General features: G+C 38.1%; 1 protein-coding gene across 1 annotated transcript in view; it reads right to left on the reverse strand.

The window, feature by feature from the left end:
• The window catches only part of TEX11 (testis expressed 11), a gene marked incomplete at its 5' end in the record, with an annotated part of 308,295 nt that overhangs the window by 145,149 nt on the left and 142,781 nt on the right, over positions 1–20,365 (reverse strand). The window contains 3 exons of the mRNA XM_084869541.1: positions 2,945–3,096; positions 15,976–16,054; positions 19,389–19,470. Coding sequence (XP_084725667.1) covers positions 2,945–3,096; positions 15,976–16,054; positions 19,389–19,470 — 313 coding nt within the window. The remainder of the gene's footprint in view (positions 1–2,944; positions 3,097–15,975; positions 16,055–19,388; positions 19,471–20,365) is intronic.

Genomic DNA, 20,365 nt, shown 5'->3' on the forward strand with positions numbered 1-20,365 from the left:
TGAAAATTCTACAACAAGAAGGAAAGAGAAAACCAGAAAGAAAATAAGAGGAGCTGAAAAAAGCCTAAGGTACGGAGACATGCTGCGCGCCCACACGCGCACGCGGAGAGGTCGCAGCCGGAGAGGAGGAGAAGGCAGGGTGCCTGACTGGCGTTCCCTAGCAGGAAGGAAATAAAACCCCCACCCTGGCCTGAACCCCCGAACCGGCAGCGCTGAGCCCCAGTTCTGGGCCAGACCCTGGGGACCCAGGCTCGGGCAAGGGGAGATGGGGCTGTGAGGCGGAATCCCAGGGGAGTGGCGAAAAGCAGGGCCCCCGGAGTCGCACGCACATTGCGCACAGAGGACAGAATGTTGACTCTGATGCTGGATTGCCCTAGTGGGAAGGAGAAAAAGAGCTCCAGACTGGAGGAACGCGACCAGGAGCCCCTGCCGGACACCGGCCAGCCAGGCGCCAGCAAGGAACCGGGCGACGGGGCCCCCAAGGGCCCCGTAATAATATGAACAATAATATGAACAATTGTAATAATATGAACAATAAAGATTGATTTAAAAAAAATAAATTAATTAAAAAATAAAAAAAAATACCCACATAAGAGTAAAATGTTATAATACTTAGGGACTAAAAGTGTATAATCTGATAGCACAATTAAACTAAGATTCCCTGAATGTAATCTTAGGAAAATTAATTATTCTGGATAACCAAGTTTTCCAGTTGACTGACAGTTTACTTTTATTAAAAATAAAACATTTTTTGTTTTAAAAAGTCTAAGTAATTTCATTATTTTTTCTAAAATTTTCTAAACATAATTTCTAGTTTTCTGAAGCACATTTTAATTATTTCTTGACCATTCAAAGTCAACAATAACAAGTACCGTATTTTGTTATACTATTATTATATCAAAGTGATGCTTTTGGATATTACTATAGAATATAGTTCAGATTATTATATACATTTTAATGTTTGAAATGTTTTATAAATTTGTAGAGGTTTTTTTCCCCCTATCTTATGGTCAGGTTAGCCATATATTTCTCTATAGACCCTTAAATATTTTTTAAAATATTTTTTTAACATCTTATTGATTTTTAGAGAGGAAGGGAGAGGGATAGAGATAAAAACATCGAGAAAGAAACATCATCCATTAGCTGCCTTCTGTATACCTCCTAGTAGGAATAAAGCCCACAACCTCAGCATGTGCCCTGACCAGGAATCAAATTAGTGACCTATTGGTTTCCGGGTCAGTGCCCAACCACTGAGCCACATTGGCCAGGCCCTTTCACTCTTTTATAAAAATATATTTTTTATTGATTTCAAAGATAAAAGGGAGAGGGAGAGCTAGAAACATCAATGATGAGAAAGAATCTTTGATTGGCTGTCTTCTGCACACCTGACACTGAGGATCGAGCCCACAACTAGGCATTGAATCTGGGACTCTTCAGTCCACAGGCCAATGCTCTATCCATTGAACCAAACCAGGTAGCACCCTTTCACTCTTTTTAATATGTTACTATTAAAATGTTAAGGGTTGGCCCTGGCTGGTGTGGCTCAGCTCGTTGGGCATCATCCCTTGCACTGAAAGGTTAGTAGTTTGTTTCCCAGTCAGGGCACATGCCCGGTTTGTGGGCTTGATCCCCAGTGAAGAGCATGCAGGAGGCAGCCAATCGAAGTTGATGTTTCTCTCTCATTGGTGTTTCTATCTCTCTCTCTATCTAAAATATCAATTAAAAATTAAAATTGAGTCTAAAAATAACTAGATTCTTAGTAAGGGTCTGGAGGAGGGTGCCATCAGTAAAATATGTTTTATAGAATCTAGAGTTCAATAGGCTCTTAGAGATTATCTAGTCCAGCAGTCACCAACAGGTGGTCCATGGACCACTGGTGGTCCGTGAGGTCCAAAAGGTTGGTGACTGCTGCTCGAAAGATTTCCTTTTAAAAAAATTATCAATAACTAGCCCTGGCCAATATAACTCAGTTGGTTGGGCAACATCCATATACCAAAAGGTTGCTGGTTTGATTCATAGTCAAGGTACATGCCTGGGTTGCAGGCTCGGTACCCAGTAGGATGCATGTAAGAGGCATTTGATTGATGTTATATTTTCACATGGATGTATCTCTCTTCTCCCTTCCTCTTGCTCTAAAAATCAATAAACTACATTTAAAAAATATCAATATATCAATAACTATGTTTTTATAAAAACATGATAAATGCTTATAAAACTCAAGCAATTTAGTAAAATATAAAGAAATTATCTAAAATGCCATTACTCAGAATAAATTTCAATGTTAACATTTAGTAACTATATCTCTCTATATATCTAGAGTTGGAAGAAGAGATTGGGGTGAGAATTTTCTAAGAAAGGGATCATACTATTTGTGTTCTTCAGGATATAAGAGTCTACAGACAGGTGGGGGTTAAGAGAATGCTAAGATTTGGCTCTACATCTCTGCTTTAACTAAAGTAACTCTAGGGACAGGGTTCATATAAGATAGCATCACAAAAAGATGTTACTGACTAAATAGAAGTTAACAACTAGGAATTATAGTCCACAATTTTCATTTCATAGTTGGGAAAAAACAAGATCCAGAGATACTATTGATTTTCTCAAAGGCATACAACTAATTTGAGATCAAACTGAAAACAAGAAATTAGGCTTCCAACATCACAATTTTCTACTGCACATATGTCATGAGTTTTAAGCTCAGAGGTTTATCTGTTTTTGTTGCTATTTTGTTATTTTTGCTTAGTTCCTCATTCTAACTTGCCAAACAAGTAAAATCTGGATAAGTGAGGTATTACAGCTATAGGTTATGAGAGGGTAAAAAAGGAATGAGAAAAAGGAAAAATACTGGTATGTTGACCTGAGTATTTCACTACTGTTCTGACATCTACCTTCGAATACATGCATGTTAACACCTTTCTAAAACATCTGTAGAAATCCTACTGACCTACAATGATTTCTTCAATCTTTTCCTTGGCAAGCAGATCTTCCTTCCTTTGTAAAAGTATGTCAATGTGGAGCAATAAAGCTTTTCCAATATTTTCTGATGACTTAAAATGTTCACAGATAATCTTCAGGAAATGAAATCCAACAAATTCTCTGTTAAATGAAACAAAGTCATAAGTGGTGTGAATAGAATAAATGTGTTTGTTTTGTTTTTTTAAACAATGGGACCAAAGTTTATTTGGGTATGAGCAAAGGTGAAGATAAAACTATATCTGAGCTTAAGTAATATCACTAAATAATTAAATAAGCCTATTTGTTAAACAAAACAAACATTTAATTCAATTTCTGTTTATTAAACCACAAATATTTTATTTTCGTGAACACCTATAGTCAGGTAGTCATCTCTCTCCTAATATTTTATTTACACTTTTTTCCAGAAATGATACTAATTTATAAAAACTGGGTCATATGATCCAGTGAAGATACATGAACTGACATTAGAAATTTACCAGTCACTTGTGATGATAATGTTTAGAATTTATTCTCTTAGCAACTTTCAAATACACCATATTTATAGTCACCATGTTAAACAGTACTTCTCTAGTATTTATCTTGTAAATGGCAGTTTGTACTTTTGGACCACCTTCTCAAGTCATTATGCTATACACCTTTAAACTTTTACAGTGCTGAATGTTATCTATCTATCTATCTATCTATCTAAAGGCTAATATGCTAATAGCCCCTTCGGCTGTTCGACCATTCGACCAGTTGCTATGATGCACTCTGGATAGATGTATTGAATTAAATTTATAGAACATTTCACCCCAAAGCTGTGAAATAAACATTCTCAAGTCCACATGGATCATTCCCAAAGATAGATCACATGTTAGGACACAAAAACAAGTCTCTAAAATTTTAAGAAGATTCAAATCATTTCAAGGATCATCTCAGATCACAGTGGAATGAAATTAGAAATCAACTACAATAAAAATACCCCAAAACATTCAAACACATGGAGGCTAAATAGTGTGTTATTAAACAACTAGAGGCCTGGTGCACGAAATTTGTGCATGGGGGAGAAGGGTGTCTCTCAGCCCAGCCTGCAACCTCTCCAATCTGGGACCCCTCAAGGGATGTCCGACTGCCTACCGGGATCGTGCCTACATGGGCAGTTGGACATCCCTCTCACAATCTAGGACTGCTGGCTCCCGACTGCTCACCTGCATGCCTTCCTGATTGCCCCTAACCGCTTCTGCCTGCCAGCCTGATCACCCCCTAACCACTGCCCTGCCAGCCTGATTGATGCCTAACTGCTCCCCTGCCAGCCTGATTGCTCCTAACTGTCTTCTCCTGCAGGCCTGTTCCCCCCCAATTGCTCTCCCCTGCAGGCCTGGGTTCCCCCAAACTGCCCTGCCCTGCAGGCCCAGTATCCCCCAACTTCCCTACTCAGATGGCCAGGTCACTCCTAACTTCCCTCCCCTGCAGGTTTGATTGCCCCCAACTGCCCTCCTCTGCAAGCATGATTGCCTACAACTGCCCTCGCCTGCAAGCCTGATCCCTCCCAACTGCCCTCCCCTGCTGGCCATCTTGTGGCGGACATCTTTTGTCCACATGGGGCAGCCATCTTTGACCATATGGGAGCAGCAATCTTGTGTGTTGGAGTGATAGTCAATTTGCATATTACTCTTTTATTAGATAGGATAGAGGCTTGCTGCACGGGTAGGGGCCAGGTGGTTTGCCCTGAAGGATATCCTAGATCAGGTTGGGGGTTCCCATGGGGCATTGGGTGGCCTGGGTGAGGGGCCTGTGTTGGTTTGTAGGCTGGCCATGCCCCAGTGACCCAAGTGGAGGCCCTGGTATCTGGGATTTATTTATCTTCTATAATTGAAACTTTGTAGGCTTGAGTGGAGGCCAGGGCTGGCCAGGATGAGCAGGAAGCTTGGCTTCCTCCATTGCTAGAGAAACCGAAGATCCTGTTTGTTCTGTGGATGCAACCATCTTGATTGGGTTAATTTGCATACTAGCACCTGATGGCTGGTAGGTGTGGTGGAGGTACAGTCAATTTGGATATTACTCTTTTATTAGATAGGATGACTGGTTACCAATGAGAACAAGAAACAAATCAAATACTTCCTGGGAAAAAAAGAAAATGAACACCCAACAATCCCAAATCTCTGGGACACAGAGAAAACATTCATGAGAGAGTAAAGGTCTATAAGTCTACCTCAAAAAATAAGAAAACTAATAATAAATTATTTAACCCTACAACTTAAAGAACTAGAAACAGAACAACAGAAAAGCCTAGAGTAAATAGAAGGAAGGAACTAATAAAGATTAGAGCAGATATAAATGGCAGAATCTAAAAAAAAAAAAATACAAAATAAAATCAATGAAACCAAGAGCTGGTTCTTTGAAAGGACAAAAACCACTGATGTATCAGACGAGAGAGAGAGAGAGAGAGAGAGAGAGAGAGAGAGAGAGAGAGAGAGAGAGAGAGAGAGCTCCTATCTGGTTTGGCTCCATGGATAGAGAGCATCAGCCCGTGGGCTGAAGGGTCCCAGATTCGATTCTGGTGAAAGGCACATGCCAGCATTGTAGGCTCGATCCCCATCAGAAGTGTGCAAGAGGTAGCCTATGACTTATTCCTTCTCATCATTGAAATTTCTATATTCTCTCTCTGTCTCCCATCCTCTGAAATCAATATATATGTGTGTGAAGCCAAATAAATAAAATCAGAAACAAAAGTGGACAAGTAACCACCAACAGCACAGAAATACTAAGGATTATAAGAAAATACTATGAAAAACTACATGCCAACAACTTGGACAATATGGACGAAATGGACAAATTCCTAGAAAAATACTATCTCCCAAAACTGAATAAGGAAGAATCAGAAAACCTGAATAGGCCAACAACAACTGAGGAAATAGAAGCAGTAATGAAAAACTCCCAGCAAACAAAACCCAGGTCCCAATGGTTTCACAGGGGTGTTTCACCAAAGATTCAAAGAACTAGCCCCTATACTCCTCAAATTATTCCAAAAAAAATTCCAAGAGGGAGGTATACGTCCAAGCTCTTTTTATGAGGCCAACATAACCCTAATTCCAAAACCAGATGAAGACACTACAAAGAAAGAGAATTACAGTCCAATATCTCTAATGAACATAGAGGCTAAAATCCTCAATAAAATATTAGCAAAGCAGATCCAGCAATATATTAAAAAGATCACACACCATACCAAGTGGGATTTATTCCACTTAGGCAAGGCTAGCACAGTATTCACAAATCAATAAATGTGATACATCACATAAAGAAAATGAAAGACAAACATCACATGATCACATCAATAGATGCATGAAAAATAATCAACCAAATCCAACACCCATTTTGATAAAAACTTTCAGCAAAGTGGGAATATAGAGAGCATTATCTCAACATGATAAAGGCCATAAATGACAAATCTACAGGGAACATCATAGGAAATGAGCAAAAACTAAAACCATTTCCCCTAAGACAGAAACAAAGCAGGGATGTCTGCTTCTACTTTCACCACTGTTATTCAATACAGTACTGGAAGTCCTAGCCACAGCATTCACACAAGAAGAAGAAATAAAAGGCATCCAAATTAAAAAGGAGGAAGTAAAACTCTCATTCTTTGCATATGACATGATATTGTACATAGAAAACCCTAAAGATTCCACCAAAAAAACTACTAGATTTAACAAATGAATTTGGCAATGTAGTAGGATATATAATCAACACCCCAAAATTGATGGCTTTTTTTATATACCAATAATGAATTATCAGAAAGATAAACTAAAAAAGCAATCTCATTTACCACTGCAAACAAAAATTAAGATATTTAGGAATAAACTTAACCAATGAGGTAAAAGAACTAAACTTGGAAAACTACAGGACATTGAAAACAATGATAGAAGAAGATATAAACAAGATAAAGAATATACCATGATCATGGATTGGTAGAATCAAGATCACTAAAATGTCCATACTAACCTAGGCAATCTACAGATTCAATGCAATCCCTATTAAAATACCAACAGCATATTTCATAGATCTAAAAAAAAAAAAATACTCCAAAAATTTATATGGAATCAAAGAAGACCCTGAATAGCCACAGCAATCTTGTGAAAGAAGAACAAAGTTGAAGGAATCACAAAGCCAGATATCAAGTTACACTACAAACATATTGTAACCAAAACAGCGTGGTACTGATACAAGAACAGGTATATAGATCAATGGAACAGTACAGAGACCCCAGAAATCAACCCAAACCATTATCCTCAATTAATATTTGACAAAAGAGGCAAGAATATACAATGGAGTCAAGACAGTCTCTTCAATAAATGGTATTGGGAAAATTGGATAAATATATGCAAAAAAAATGAAACTAGACCACTAACTTACACCATACACAAAAATAAACTTAAAATGGATAAAGGACTTAAATGTAAGATAGGAAACCATAAAAATCTTAGAGGAATCCATAGGCAGCAAAATATCAGACATATGTCATAGCAATATCTTTACTAATTCAGCTCCTAGGACAATGGAAACTAAGGAGAAAATGAACAAATGGAACTACATCAAGATAAAAAGTTTTGAATAGCAAAAGGAACCATCAACAAAACAAAAGGAGAGCCCAATTTATGGGAGAAAATATTTGGCAATGATACATCTAATGAAGGGTTAATATTTAAAATATATCAGAAACTCATACAACTTAATAAAAGGAAGACAATCAATCAAATTTAAAAATGGGCAAAGGACTAATAGACACTTCTCCAAAGTGGACATACAGATGGCCAAGGTACATATGAAAAAATGCTCAAAGTCATTGATCATCAGAGATGCAAATTAAATGACACTGAGGTATCACCTCACAACTATCAGAATCGCTACCATCAACAAATGAACAAATGAAAAGTGCTGGCAACAATGTGGAGAAAAGGGCACCTTAGTACCCCAGTGGTGGGCATGCAGACTAATACTGCCATTATGAAAAACATTATAGTTTCCTCAAAATATTAAATATGGAACTGCTATTTCACCAGTGATCCCATTTCTGAAAATATATCCTAAGAAACCTGAAGCACCAATAAGAAAGAATGTATGCACCCCTATGTTCATATACCAATTTAAAATAGCTAAGATCTGGAAACAGCCCAAATGCCCATCAGTAGAGGAGTACTAAAAAAGCTGTGGTAGATCTGCCTGGAGGAATCCAAGATGGCTATGGACAGGATGGCAGTGAGTGAGAGAGTGTGAAGGAGCCAAAGGGGACTGTGTGGATGTGTGGGGCATGTGTGTGAGTGAGGGACAATTATATTCAGCAGGACTGACCGGGGGGGGGGGGGGAGAGGGGGTAGGGCGAGAGCTGACAGACCCAGCTCCCTGAGCTGGGCAGTCTCTGATACCACTGTAATCTCTCCTGGAGAAGCCAACTCTGCCACAGAGGCTGTGCCATCTTGAAAGGGGGAATGGCTGTGACTGGGAGCCCAGCCTCACCTCCACCCAAGAGCCCGCGGACACCAACTGGTACAGCCACCCTGGCCAGGAACCTGTTGCCTTGGCTGTGAACCCATGAACACTGAGACTCCAGCCTCCCTGGCCACAGGCTCCTAAAAAGTTAGTTCAGGGGGAGACAAAATGGGATCTGAATAGGTAGACATGCCCTGTGCCTTCTCACAGATAGAAGCAGATAGAAGAAACAAATAAATCAAATAACATCCACATGGAATTGGCAAATTAAATATAGCTGGTGAGACAATCCATGGCTGGAAAGGACAGAGGATGCCTGGAAAATTGTAGGGTCAGGGATGTGGGCTGGAGAGAGAGACATGTGACCACTGGGACTAAAGGGTCAGAAGGAAACTGTGCTGCCCAAAGTTGGCATATCTTGGGGACATGCATAACACTTGACTGTGGAAGGGGGTCCATAAGGGCTGCTGGTGGCTGGGGACTCTAGATCTAAGTCCATAGCTGTGGGAGGCTGCACCCAGAAAGGCAGCCTGAATTTCTGCATTGCAGCTCAGTGCCAGGGAGAGAGAAACGTGCAGCAGCACAGTTGTTCTGTCTTTATATTTTTCTTGCTTTTACTCGCTAAACCCAGACATAGGATACTTCAATTACAAACATTTACCTCTGGCTGTGGTGTGTAGAGGGCCGCCTGAGAAGGCACATGGACAGTCTTTAAATTGTTAGCTGAGCCCCAGGCACTGGCAGGGTACCTTTGTCCAGGTGTCAGCAGAGGCAGGTCTAGATATGTAAATCCAGTAATGCTAGAGCCTAGTTAAGAATACAAATAAGCTCCTTTGACCCTATAAATAAACCTGCGTGGCTTGGGGGGTTGCCTTTGCTGCCTCTCCATCAGAGAGATGGTGCCCACCTAGCACCCAGCTTGATGAATCTATTTCTGCCTCCATGTCTCTTTCTTTCTCTAACTTCTTAATCCTCAGCTCCTCCACTCAGGAACCTGATATTTTCCGTGATGGACATGGAAAACAGAGAAACAGCCCACCGCAGTGGTGTAGGTGTAGGTGGTTTTGTGGGAGCTGAGGAACAAAACAGAGAGAAGTGACCAGGAATCCAGCCCTGGAACAACCCGGTCTCTCCAACCCTAAACAGCCATTTTTCTCCTACAGAGCCAGCCCTTCCTAGCAGTGCAACTGGACCCAGCCTGGAGCTCTGCAGGGAAACAAGGATTCTGAATACCCCCAGAGATCCATCGAGGACTGGGTTGAGGGGTCATTTGGTCCTGGAACCTAATACAGCAACATTCCCACCTAATGCCCGTGTCAGATATAGATGCTTGTGAAAATACCACTGAAAGCAGGAAGACAAACAAAGCTGGAAGATTGTTCCTGCCTGCCTGAAACCAAGGTTGAGGAGACAGACACAGAAGAGCGGTGGATTGCTGGGAACCACAACACTGTGGTGTCTACCTAACAGAAAACTGAGACTTGGCAGACAGAACAATAGAGAGGGGGTCATCAAAAAGCCCCTGTGGGACATTAGAACTCAGCTGAATCAAACAACACTTCAGTACTTCACTTTTTTATTTAAGAAAGAAGTGGCAGACAGCCAGGGAGGAACCCAAGCCTGAGCCTGGGCCTGGCATGGCACTGCTCCCAATCATCTTGGCCCCACTGAGCCAGCCACCGTTGCTGTTCAGTAGGCTCGCTGCCACTCTACTGTCGTCTCCATATGCACGTCCTAGGGCAATACCAGTCAGTGGTGATGCTGGTCCCAATGGGGAAGGAGCATGCAGGAGGAGTCTCCACGGGAGAGGTTTGCACTACCACAGCGGAGCTTGCCAGTCATGAGCCCAGTGGCTGGTGCCTATCAGTCAACTGAATAGTGCTCCCACTGTGGGAGCACAATGACCACCAGGAGGCAGGGGCAACTCCTTTGTTGAGCATCAGCCCCTGGTAGTCAGTGTGCATCATAGTGACTGGTCAAATGGTCACTTAGGCTTTTATATATATAGATTATATATATAGAAAACACTTATCCTATCTAATAAAAGAGAAACATGCAAATTGACCGTACCTCAGCTATGCCCACAAGCCACACCCACCATCCATCAGGAGTGAGTATGCAAATTAACCCAACAAATATGGTGTCAGCCATGGAGCTGGAGCAAGCAGGAGGCTTGGGTTGCCACTGGTGATGGAAGAAGCCAAGCTTCCCGCCTGCCCCTGGCCTCCACTCAAGGATACAAAGTTTCAATTATAGAAGATAATTAAATCCCAGATATCAGGGACTCTGCTTGGGTCATCAGGAGGCATGGACAGCCTGCAAACTACCACAGGTCCCTTGCCCAGGCTGCCCCATGCCCCAAGGGAACCCCCACCCTGATCCAGGAGACCCTTCAGGGCAAACCAGCCAGCCCCCACCAGTATACCAGGCCTCTATCCTATCTAATAAAAGAGTAATATGCAAATTGACTATCACTCCAACACACAAGATGGCTGCCCCCATGTGGTCAAAGATGGCTGACCCAATGTGGAAACAAGATTTCCACCACAAGATGGCCAGCAGGAGAGGGCAGGTTGGAAAGACCAGGCCTACAAGGGAGGGCAGTTGGGGCAATCAAGCCTGGAAGGGAGGGCAATTAGGGGTGACCAGGCCTGCAGTCGAGGGCAGTTAGGCTGGCAAGGGAGCAGTTAAGCATCAATCAGGCTGGCAAGGGAGTGGGAAGGATGGCAGGCAAGCTGTTGGGAGCCAGCAGTCCCAGATTGTGAGAGGGATGTCCGACTGCTTGTTTAGGCCCTAAATGGGCAGTCGGATATCCCTCGAGGGGTCCCAGATTGGAGAGGATGCAGGTTGGGCTGAGGGACACACACTCCCGTGCATGAACTTTGTGCACTGGGCCTCTAGTATAAGATAGATAGATAGATAGATAGATAGATAGATAGATTTCACACAAAATATTAAAATTAATAAATGAATTGGGCAAAGTAGCAGGATACAAAAATCTACATGCAAAAATTACTTGCATTAAAAAAACAAACAGTTGCATTGCTATAAATTAACAATCTGAACAGAAAATAAAGAAAACAATTCCATTTATAATAGCATCAAAAGAATACTTAGGAATTAATTTAACCAAAGAGGTGAAAGACTTATACAATGAAAACTGTAAGACATTTATAAACAAAATTAAAGAAGATATAAATAAATGCAGACATTCTGTTCCAGTCTCAAGGACTGGAAGACTTAAAATTGTTAAAATATCAATACTACCCAAAGTGATCTAGGGATTTCATGCAATCCCTATCAAAATTCCAATGTTTCATTTTTTTTGCAGAAATAGAAAAATTCATCCTAAAATTTATATGGAATTTCAAGGGACTTTGAATAGCCAAAATTATTCTGAAAAAGAACAAAGCTCACACTATCTGATTTCAAAACTTACTAGAAAGGTACAGTAACAAAGACAATGTGATACAGAGACAAATAGACATACAAAGCAATGAAATAGAGAACCCATATATAAACTCTTGGCATATATGGTGAAATGATTTTCGACAAAAATATTGAGACCATCCATGGGAAAAGACAGTCTTCCCAACAAATAATGCTAGGTAAACAAGATATCACATGCAAATGAATGAAGCTGGACCTTTACAATATACAAAAATTAACTCAAAATTATCTGTGACATAAATATAAAACCTAAAACTGTAAAAAGCCTAGAAGAAAACAAAGGGGTAAATCTTCATGATATCAAATTTGGCAATGATTTCTTGGATATGACACCAAAAGAACAGGAAACAAAAGAAAAAAAATAGTCAAATTGGATTTCATTTAAAATTTTTTAAATGTGCATCAGATGACAATATCAACAAAGTAAAAAGGCAAAAGCTGGTTTCTGGTGGCGCAGTAGCCAAAGGGCTGGTTGAAGTCTGAGGGAGAGACTGAGATTGTAAAAAGGCAACTCATACTGTTAGATAAAATATTTGCAAATCATAGATATGGCAAGGGATTAATATCCAGGGCACATAGAGAACTCCTACACTCAACAATAAGAAAGTGAATAACCCAATTAAAAAATGGGCAGAGAACTTGAATAGACATTTCTCCAAAATAAATATACAAATAGCCAAAAATCACCTGAAACGATGGCCAGCAACACTAGTCATTAGAGAAATGTAAATCAAAACTACATGTGATACCACCTCACACCCATTATGATGTAAGATAAACACACAGCCGAAATCTCGGTTTGGTTCCGTGGATAGAGCGTCAGCCTGCGGACTGAAAGGTCTCGGGTTCGATTCCAGTCAAGGGCATGTACCTTGGTTGCAGGCATGTCCCCAGTAGGGGGTGTGCAAGAGGCAGCTGATCGATGATTCTCATCGATGTTTCTAACTCTCTATCCCTCTCTCTTCCTCTCTGTAAAAAATCAATAAAATAAAAAAATAAAAGATAAACACACAGAGAGAAAACAAGAGTTGGCAATGAAGTGGAGAAATTGAAACCACTGTACACTGTTGGTAAGAATGTAAAATGGTACATGAATAGTTCCTCAAAAATTAATAATAGAATCATTGTTTCCAGCAAATTCCATTTTTGAGTATATATCCACCAAAGTTGAAAGTAGGTTCTCAAAGAAATATTTCTACACTCACATTCATAAGAGCATTACTCACAATAGCTAAAATTTGAAAGTTTTATTTTCTATCAGTGGTTGAATAGATAAGCAAAGTGTGGCAATATACATACAATGGAATATTCTTCAGCCTTAAAAAGGAAGGAAATTATAAAAACATGGTTAAAACTTGAGGTCATTCTCCTAAGTTAAATAAGTCAGTCAGAAAACACAAATACTGCATGATTCCACTTATATGAAATACCTAGAGTAGTCAAATTCATAGAGGCAGAAAGTAGAATTGTAGTTGCCAGGTTGATAGGAGGGGGAATAAAAAGTTACTGTTTAATTGATAAACAGTTTCAAATTTGCAAGATGTGAAGAGTTCTGGAAACAGATTGTGCTGATGGCTGCTGAATACAAATCTACTTAATACCACTAAGGTATATATTTAATGATTAAGATGATAAATTTTATGTTGTGTATTTTAACACACACACACACAAAAAAAAAACACTAGAAAAAAGTTTTATTGGAAAATACCTATACACACGTATTTGTCTACGGCAGTTTTTGCACTATAATGACAGAGTTGAGTTGCGACAGAAACTGTGTGGCCCACAAACCTAAAATATATACTATCTTGACCTTTAAGAAAAAGTCTGTCACTATGAATTAGATGAAGATAGGTGGCATGTCTACAAAGTCTAAAGATGAGATGAACTAAGAAGAGTAGTTAATACATTGCATGATAGAACTGAAATTCACAAAGATAAGCTGTAACACTCAGATTGAATAGCTTAAAATTATGTGTAAGATAACAAAAAAAATATATTTGACTCTACCCCCAGCTCCTAGGACAGACCTCCTAAAACGCTTATAATTTCCTAAGTGATAACACTAGGAATATCTCCTGTTCTAATATTTGGAATATTTGTTTTTTACTCTATCCTAAAACTCTTGTAAATTCCGAAGTGATAAGAGCACTAAAAGAATTTTTTTTATGTTGAGGTGACTATGGGTGGACTCTTGATGGCTCCTGGATGGGGGCTGGTCACCAGAAAAACCAAGGCATAATTAGAAGCTGGGAATTTTCAGTTCCATCCCCACATCCTCCAGAGAGAAGAACTGGAAATGGAATTAATAATTGCTCATGCCTATATGAGGAAACCTCCATAAATCCCAATACTAAGGGGTTCAGAGAGTTTTCAGGCTGGTGAACACATTTACACCAGGACTACACACCCCAATTCCTTGAGGACTGAAGCTCCTGAATTTGGAACCCTCCCAGACCCGTTTAGGGCACATACAAGAATTAACCAATGAATGCACAAATAAGTGGGATAACAAATCAATGTTTCTCTCTCTCTCTCTCTCTCTCTCTCTCTCTCTCTCTCTCTCTCTCTCTCAAATCAATTAAACAATTGTGTATATATATATATATATATATATATATATATATATATATATATACAATTCAATGATTTTTAGTATATCCTCAGAGTTGTGCATCCACCACCCAACTTCAGAACATTTTCATCAAACCAACAAGAAACTCTAATACCCATTAGCAGTCACTCCCTATTTTTCCCATCTCTCACAGCCCTAGGCAACCACTAATCTACTTTATTACTCTATAAATGTGCTATTCTAAACATATATAAATGGAATGACAACATGTGGTCTTTGTAGCCAACTTCTTTAGCTTAGCATAATGTTTTTAAGGTTCATCCATATTATAACATGTATCAGTACTCTGTTTCTTTTTATAAAAGTCAAATAGTACTCCATGGTATGAGTGTATCACATTTTGTTTATCTATTCAATTAGTTAATAGACATTTTGGTTGATTCCACATTTTAGTATTAAGAATTCCATATTTTAGTATTAAAAAGAATGCTGCTATGAGCATTCCTATTTGTACGGACATATGTTTAACTCAAGCGTTGAGTAACTGGGTCAATGGTAGATAAATATCTAATTCTGACTGTTTCCAGAGCTGCTGCACCATTTTACATTACTACCAGCAGTTTATGAAAGTTACAATTACATACAATCTGGGGATGTGCCCTGACCTGGATGGGATGACACTCCAACCACCTGAGCCACACCAACCAGGGCTTCTGTTTTTTATTCCAGCCATCCTAGTGAGTGTGGTTTCTCATTGTGGTTTTGATTTACATATCCCTGTGGTTTTGATTCGCATTCCCTAATGATATTGAGCATCTTTTTAAGTGCTTATTCCCCAGTAATTCTGATGCACACTGATGTTTGAGAACCACTAAGAGGCCTATAAGTAAGGTAAGGTCCCTTTTAACATTAATGATCCCATGAAGATAGTGCCAGAAAGTTATATCACTTGCAGAACTATACTTGCTCATATCTTCCTGTTCCACTTAACGCTGACCTGCAAGTTAACCTAGTCTAACTCCTATTTTATAGTCATGATTATTTTATTTCTTTTTCATTTTATTTAAAAAATTTAAATACTATATTTTCCGGCATATAAGACGACTTTTGAAACGAAAAAAAGCCTGCTCAGATTGGCCAGAGTCAGAGAGGCGGTCTATTAAAAAAAGAACTGGTGTTGCCTCGGAAGTTGGGGGCAGTCTTATACAGCGAATATAGGCCTAAACCTATGTTTTAACTGTAAAATTAGGGGGGTCGTCTTATATGCCAGAAAATACGGTATAAATTTTAAAATTAACGTGACTATTGATTTTTTAAACAATTAAACAAGCAATTTCATCTTCTAATTTGATCAGCACAATGGTAAATATTGTTTTCTGTATGTATGGAGATAGATAGATAGATAGATAGATAGATAGATAGATAGATAGATATAGATTCAATATGTGTTCATAGAAATCTTAGAAAAATTTTAGTCTTTAGAGAAAAGAAAATCAATTATTCTGTACCTTTCAGTATCCATCAGCAGTTTAGTAATGCTCATACAGATGTCCAAAGACACGTCAAGGTGTAGTATTTCTATGCAAGCTAACAAAGAGAAAAAAAAGAAATAATCATGTCAGTTTCATTTATGAGGAAGCTTAGCTATTTTCAATAATTTTTCTCTGTTCAAAATCTACTTTCCAAATATTTTCCATATATCATGTTTTACCTAAAATTTATCAAAATCTTTTAATGAAGTAATAAAATACAATGCTAAAGAAAATATAGTGAAACAGGCACTCTAAAATATATGAGAAAGTAACTTTTGAAAAGCAATTTGGCAATACTATATGCTAAGAACACAGTGATTAAGAGCTTGACATGTGAACTCAGAAAGGCCTATATTTGAAACAACTTGTCACCTGTGTGGCCATAGGCAAGTTACACAAATTTTCTACACCTTAGTTTTGTCATCTGTAAAATGCGGATTATATCACCACCAATCTTGGTTGTGACTGAGTTACATGAGATGATATATGTAAATTACATAGCAAAGCACCTAGCACTTAGTAAGCATTCAATAAATAAATGACAGCTGCAGTCTGGAAAGTGTGGTTCAATGGTTAACCTATGAACTCTGAGGTCATGATTCTATTCCTATTCAGGGCACATGCCCAGGTTGCAGGCTTAATCCTCAGTTGGGCATGACAGAGGCAGCGGATCTCTTGCTCTCTCTGCCTCTCTGAGATCAATAAAAATATATTTTTTAAAATAAATGACTGCCACTATTATTATTTCTTATATCTCAGAAATTGTATTTCTGAAGTCATCTGATGTAAATATGTGAAAATGCTTATTAGCAAAGATATTAAAAGCAGTGCAGATGATAACAATAAAAAGAAAAATATATTCTGAGTATGCACTGTAAAGCCAGTGTGCTTGGTGCTAGCCAACAGTGGACAAAATACAAAATCCATGCTGTTAAGGAGCTTATATTCCAGTAGATGATGGACTATGCATATTTTTAGTATTTACCAAAAACTTCCTTCAGGTATGTGCCACGTTTAAAAAAATTTTTTTTCTATAACAAAAAATACCAGTAAAATTCTAATGCCAGCACTTTGGTTGACCATGTTAAGAGTAAAATACTTTCACTAGTAAAGAAATGAACAGACAATAAAAATCCAAGTTTCATACATTCTCTCAATAAAACAAAACAAAAGATAAGTTTATTATTTTAAACTATGGAAAACTTAAGAGTCAGGGAATTCTCCTAATTTGTACTCTGAAATTGTAACTTCATTAGTCTGAATATCAACAGTATCTAGTATTGAGTTAAGTAAAACAATCTGGGAATAAAGAATAATTTCACTTTAAACTCTGTTTCTTATATACATTTTGATAAAAACTGTAGTCAGGAAATCTAGTCCAAAATTAATCGACTTCACAACTGGGTGACTCCAGTAATCTCTCTGGTCTTCCCACACTGCATTAGTTTGAGTAAGCCTATGCCTTTAATTCGTTAGTTGGTTTGTTTATTCCCTTAGTGCAAACAAAGTAGAGTTGTCTTCCTGGTTCCTAATATTTTTCACCCTGTGTATTCTGAGATGAAAACCTAGAGATATAGAACCCTCTGTACATTTCAGCTTCTGAGGTCTCTTAGTGATTGGTTAATGTTCTAGAGGTCAAAAAAAGTTTCAGCATTACCACATTAGCACTAAAGTTAGAGCTACTTCCAAATATGATTGTTGGTCTATTTATTACAAATTGTTACTAATTGGATAATAAGTTATTATACCAATATAATTTTATTTTTAATATTTTTATTGATGTCAGAAAGGAAGAGAGAGGGAGAAACAGTGTTGCATTGTACCCCAAATCTTACAAAGGACGCCTCAAGAAGTCGAATTATGCAGTCATTTATTAAAGGCCGGCGGCATGCGAGGGGCAAAAGCTCCAGATCTCGCAGTCCCCAAAAGCTCGCCACATCTGGCTTCTATGCAGAATATCACAAAGGTATCAATTACATCTTTGGTCTTGGAATGAAGAACCTCATTAGCACAAAGCAGTTACAGAAGCAAAATTAAGCAAATTAGTTATCTATAGTTTTGGGTCTAAGGATCATTGAATCAACAGAAACACATTATCTGGGGTCACCGAGGCAATTTAGAATAATTGTGCCGTCCAGATTCCGGGACCACTGTGTCAACCAGAATGAATTATCTGTAGCTACTGAGACAGTTTAGGGTAATTGAGCTGTCTTGGTTTCAAGAAGAATGTGTTTCCATAACCAGTGAGGTCACAATCAATGGGATATTCAAACCATCATCAATGGAGTATTCAACCGATTGGGATAGCATACATAAGTTCAGAAAATCAAAGTAATGTTTCTATTGTTTTAGCAAGCAAATAATTACAGAAGCTAAACAGCAGGATTAAAATATTAAACAGCAATTTATACCCAAGCATGGTTGCCACCATGCCTCATAGAAACGTCAATAATGAGAGAGAATCATTGATTAGCTGCCTCCTGCACACTCCACACTGGGGATCAAGCCAGCAACCTAGGCTTGTATCCTGACCAGGAATCAAACTGTGACCTCCTGATTTAGGCCTAACTCCGGTTAGACCCACTCCAGCTGGGCCTAACATAATTTTATATAGTAATAATAATGCAGCTCTATAGTACAACTATATTTTTATGTAGTAAAAAAGTAAAGCATGTATGCATTAAAAGAATTTAGAATAAGTTATTTTTATGACTAAACATAATTGAAATACTTTTAAAGGGCCAGTGTACATAAAGATATTTGTTCCCCTCATTTAATACATCTATATAGTAGTAATAACAATGATAATAACTATTATTCCATACTAAGCATACACTAGGTATGGTGCTAAGTGTTCTATATACATTTCTCATAAGATTCTTGAAACAACACAATGAAGTAGACAGTATTATTATATCACTTTCAAAGATGAAGAAATTAGGTACAGAGAAATTATGTAACTTGCCAAAATACCCACAGCTATATATCAGGATGTTTACTTTGTGATGTGTAGTCTAGTCCCCTGAGAATTTTGAAAAACAAATAACAATGTTTATACAAGTAATTATAAAAATCACAACATTACCAAGGCTTTTCAGTTAATAGGTAATCTTTCTTCATTGTAGTAGAAAACTTAAGAAGGGTTGGGCAGTTGCAATTCTCTTTCAGACTAAAAGAAAACTGATGGCTTTTATTCAGCTCTTTTTTACTACCTATTAAATTTGCTACTGTTCTCTCCTTTCTCTTTTTGTTCTTGGCTAACAATGTTTTCCCTTTCTTATGTGATCATTTTCCTACTCAATCACCATCAAATTATACTACAGGATATCTTACAGTCAACAAATTAGTAGTTAAATTTAAGAACTGCACTTCACACACAGAGGTGATACCTTCAAGGAGTTCTTCATTAGCTGTTTCGCCCTTCAAGAGGATTTTTATCTTCAAGAAAAGCCCAGCTGGACTTAAATGTTCCTATTTTAAAGAAATCACAATTACATTAAAACTGTGGAATATAAAAGACCATTTTCAAGTAATTGCCTGTTTTATTCAACCACAGCAAGATGACTCATGATAAAAGGAAATCAAAACTATAAAAGATCAGATCATAACATCTAGTATATCCCTAGGGATATTTTCTAATATTTTATTCAATCTAAATGAAATGATATGAGGAAAAGAACATGTAAACATTTCCACTGAGTGGCGAGCATTTAAACTGTATGAATATAAGGCCATATTCTTGTCTTGGTAAACAAAACCCAAAAAATCAATTATAATTGGATGTGGTTTCTGTGAGATTTTAATAACAGACATAGTACTCTGCAAACAATGGTTGAATGAAATAGGAAACATACTGTCTTTCCTATAGAATATGCCTGTCATATTTACCATTCATAACAATGAATTCTGAATGGTTTTTCCAAGTCCTGTTAGCTGGCCTTAAGCCATTTGTGGTCTCTAGCCTCGTTCCACTTTTTCCTGACAGGGTACATCTTTAAATAGCTAGCTAAGATTAAAAGTGCAATGTAGGTTCACAGAATAGAACTTTTCTCAATAAAAAATCAATTATCCTTTACATGAAGACTATTGCTATTCATGTGTGAGATACCTTAAATATGGAAAGTTAGAGAAAGTAAGCACTGGTATTAAAAAGTTTTGCAAATATAAATGGCATTAATACAAAGAATAAAGAATAAAATTGTAAATTTTAATCTATTCCATTACTACCTTTCCTACTAGGCATGTTCAAATATGTCTTAGGCTCAATTACCACTTACCTTTGATGTTGTCCAGATCTTGATAGGATCTGTTTTCCTTTAGTCTATGATACTCACACAAGTTACATTGTTTTTCTCCTTTATTTCCT

This window comes from Pipistrellus hanaki (genome assembly GCF_964339955.1).
Source record: "Pipistrellus hanaki genome assembly, chromosome: X".
NCBI classification, from domain to species: Eukaryota; Metazoa; Chordata; class Mammalia; order Chiroptera; family Vespertilionidae; genus Pipistrellus; species Pipistrellus hanaki.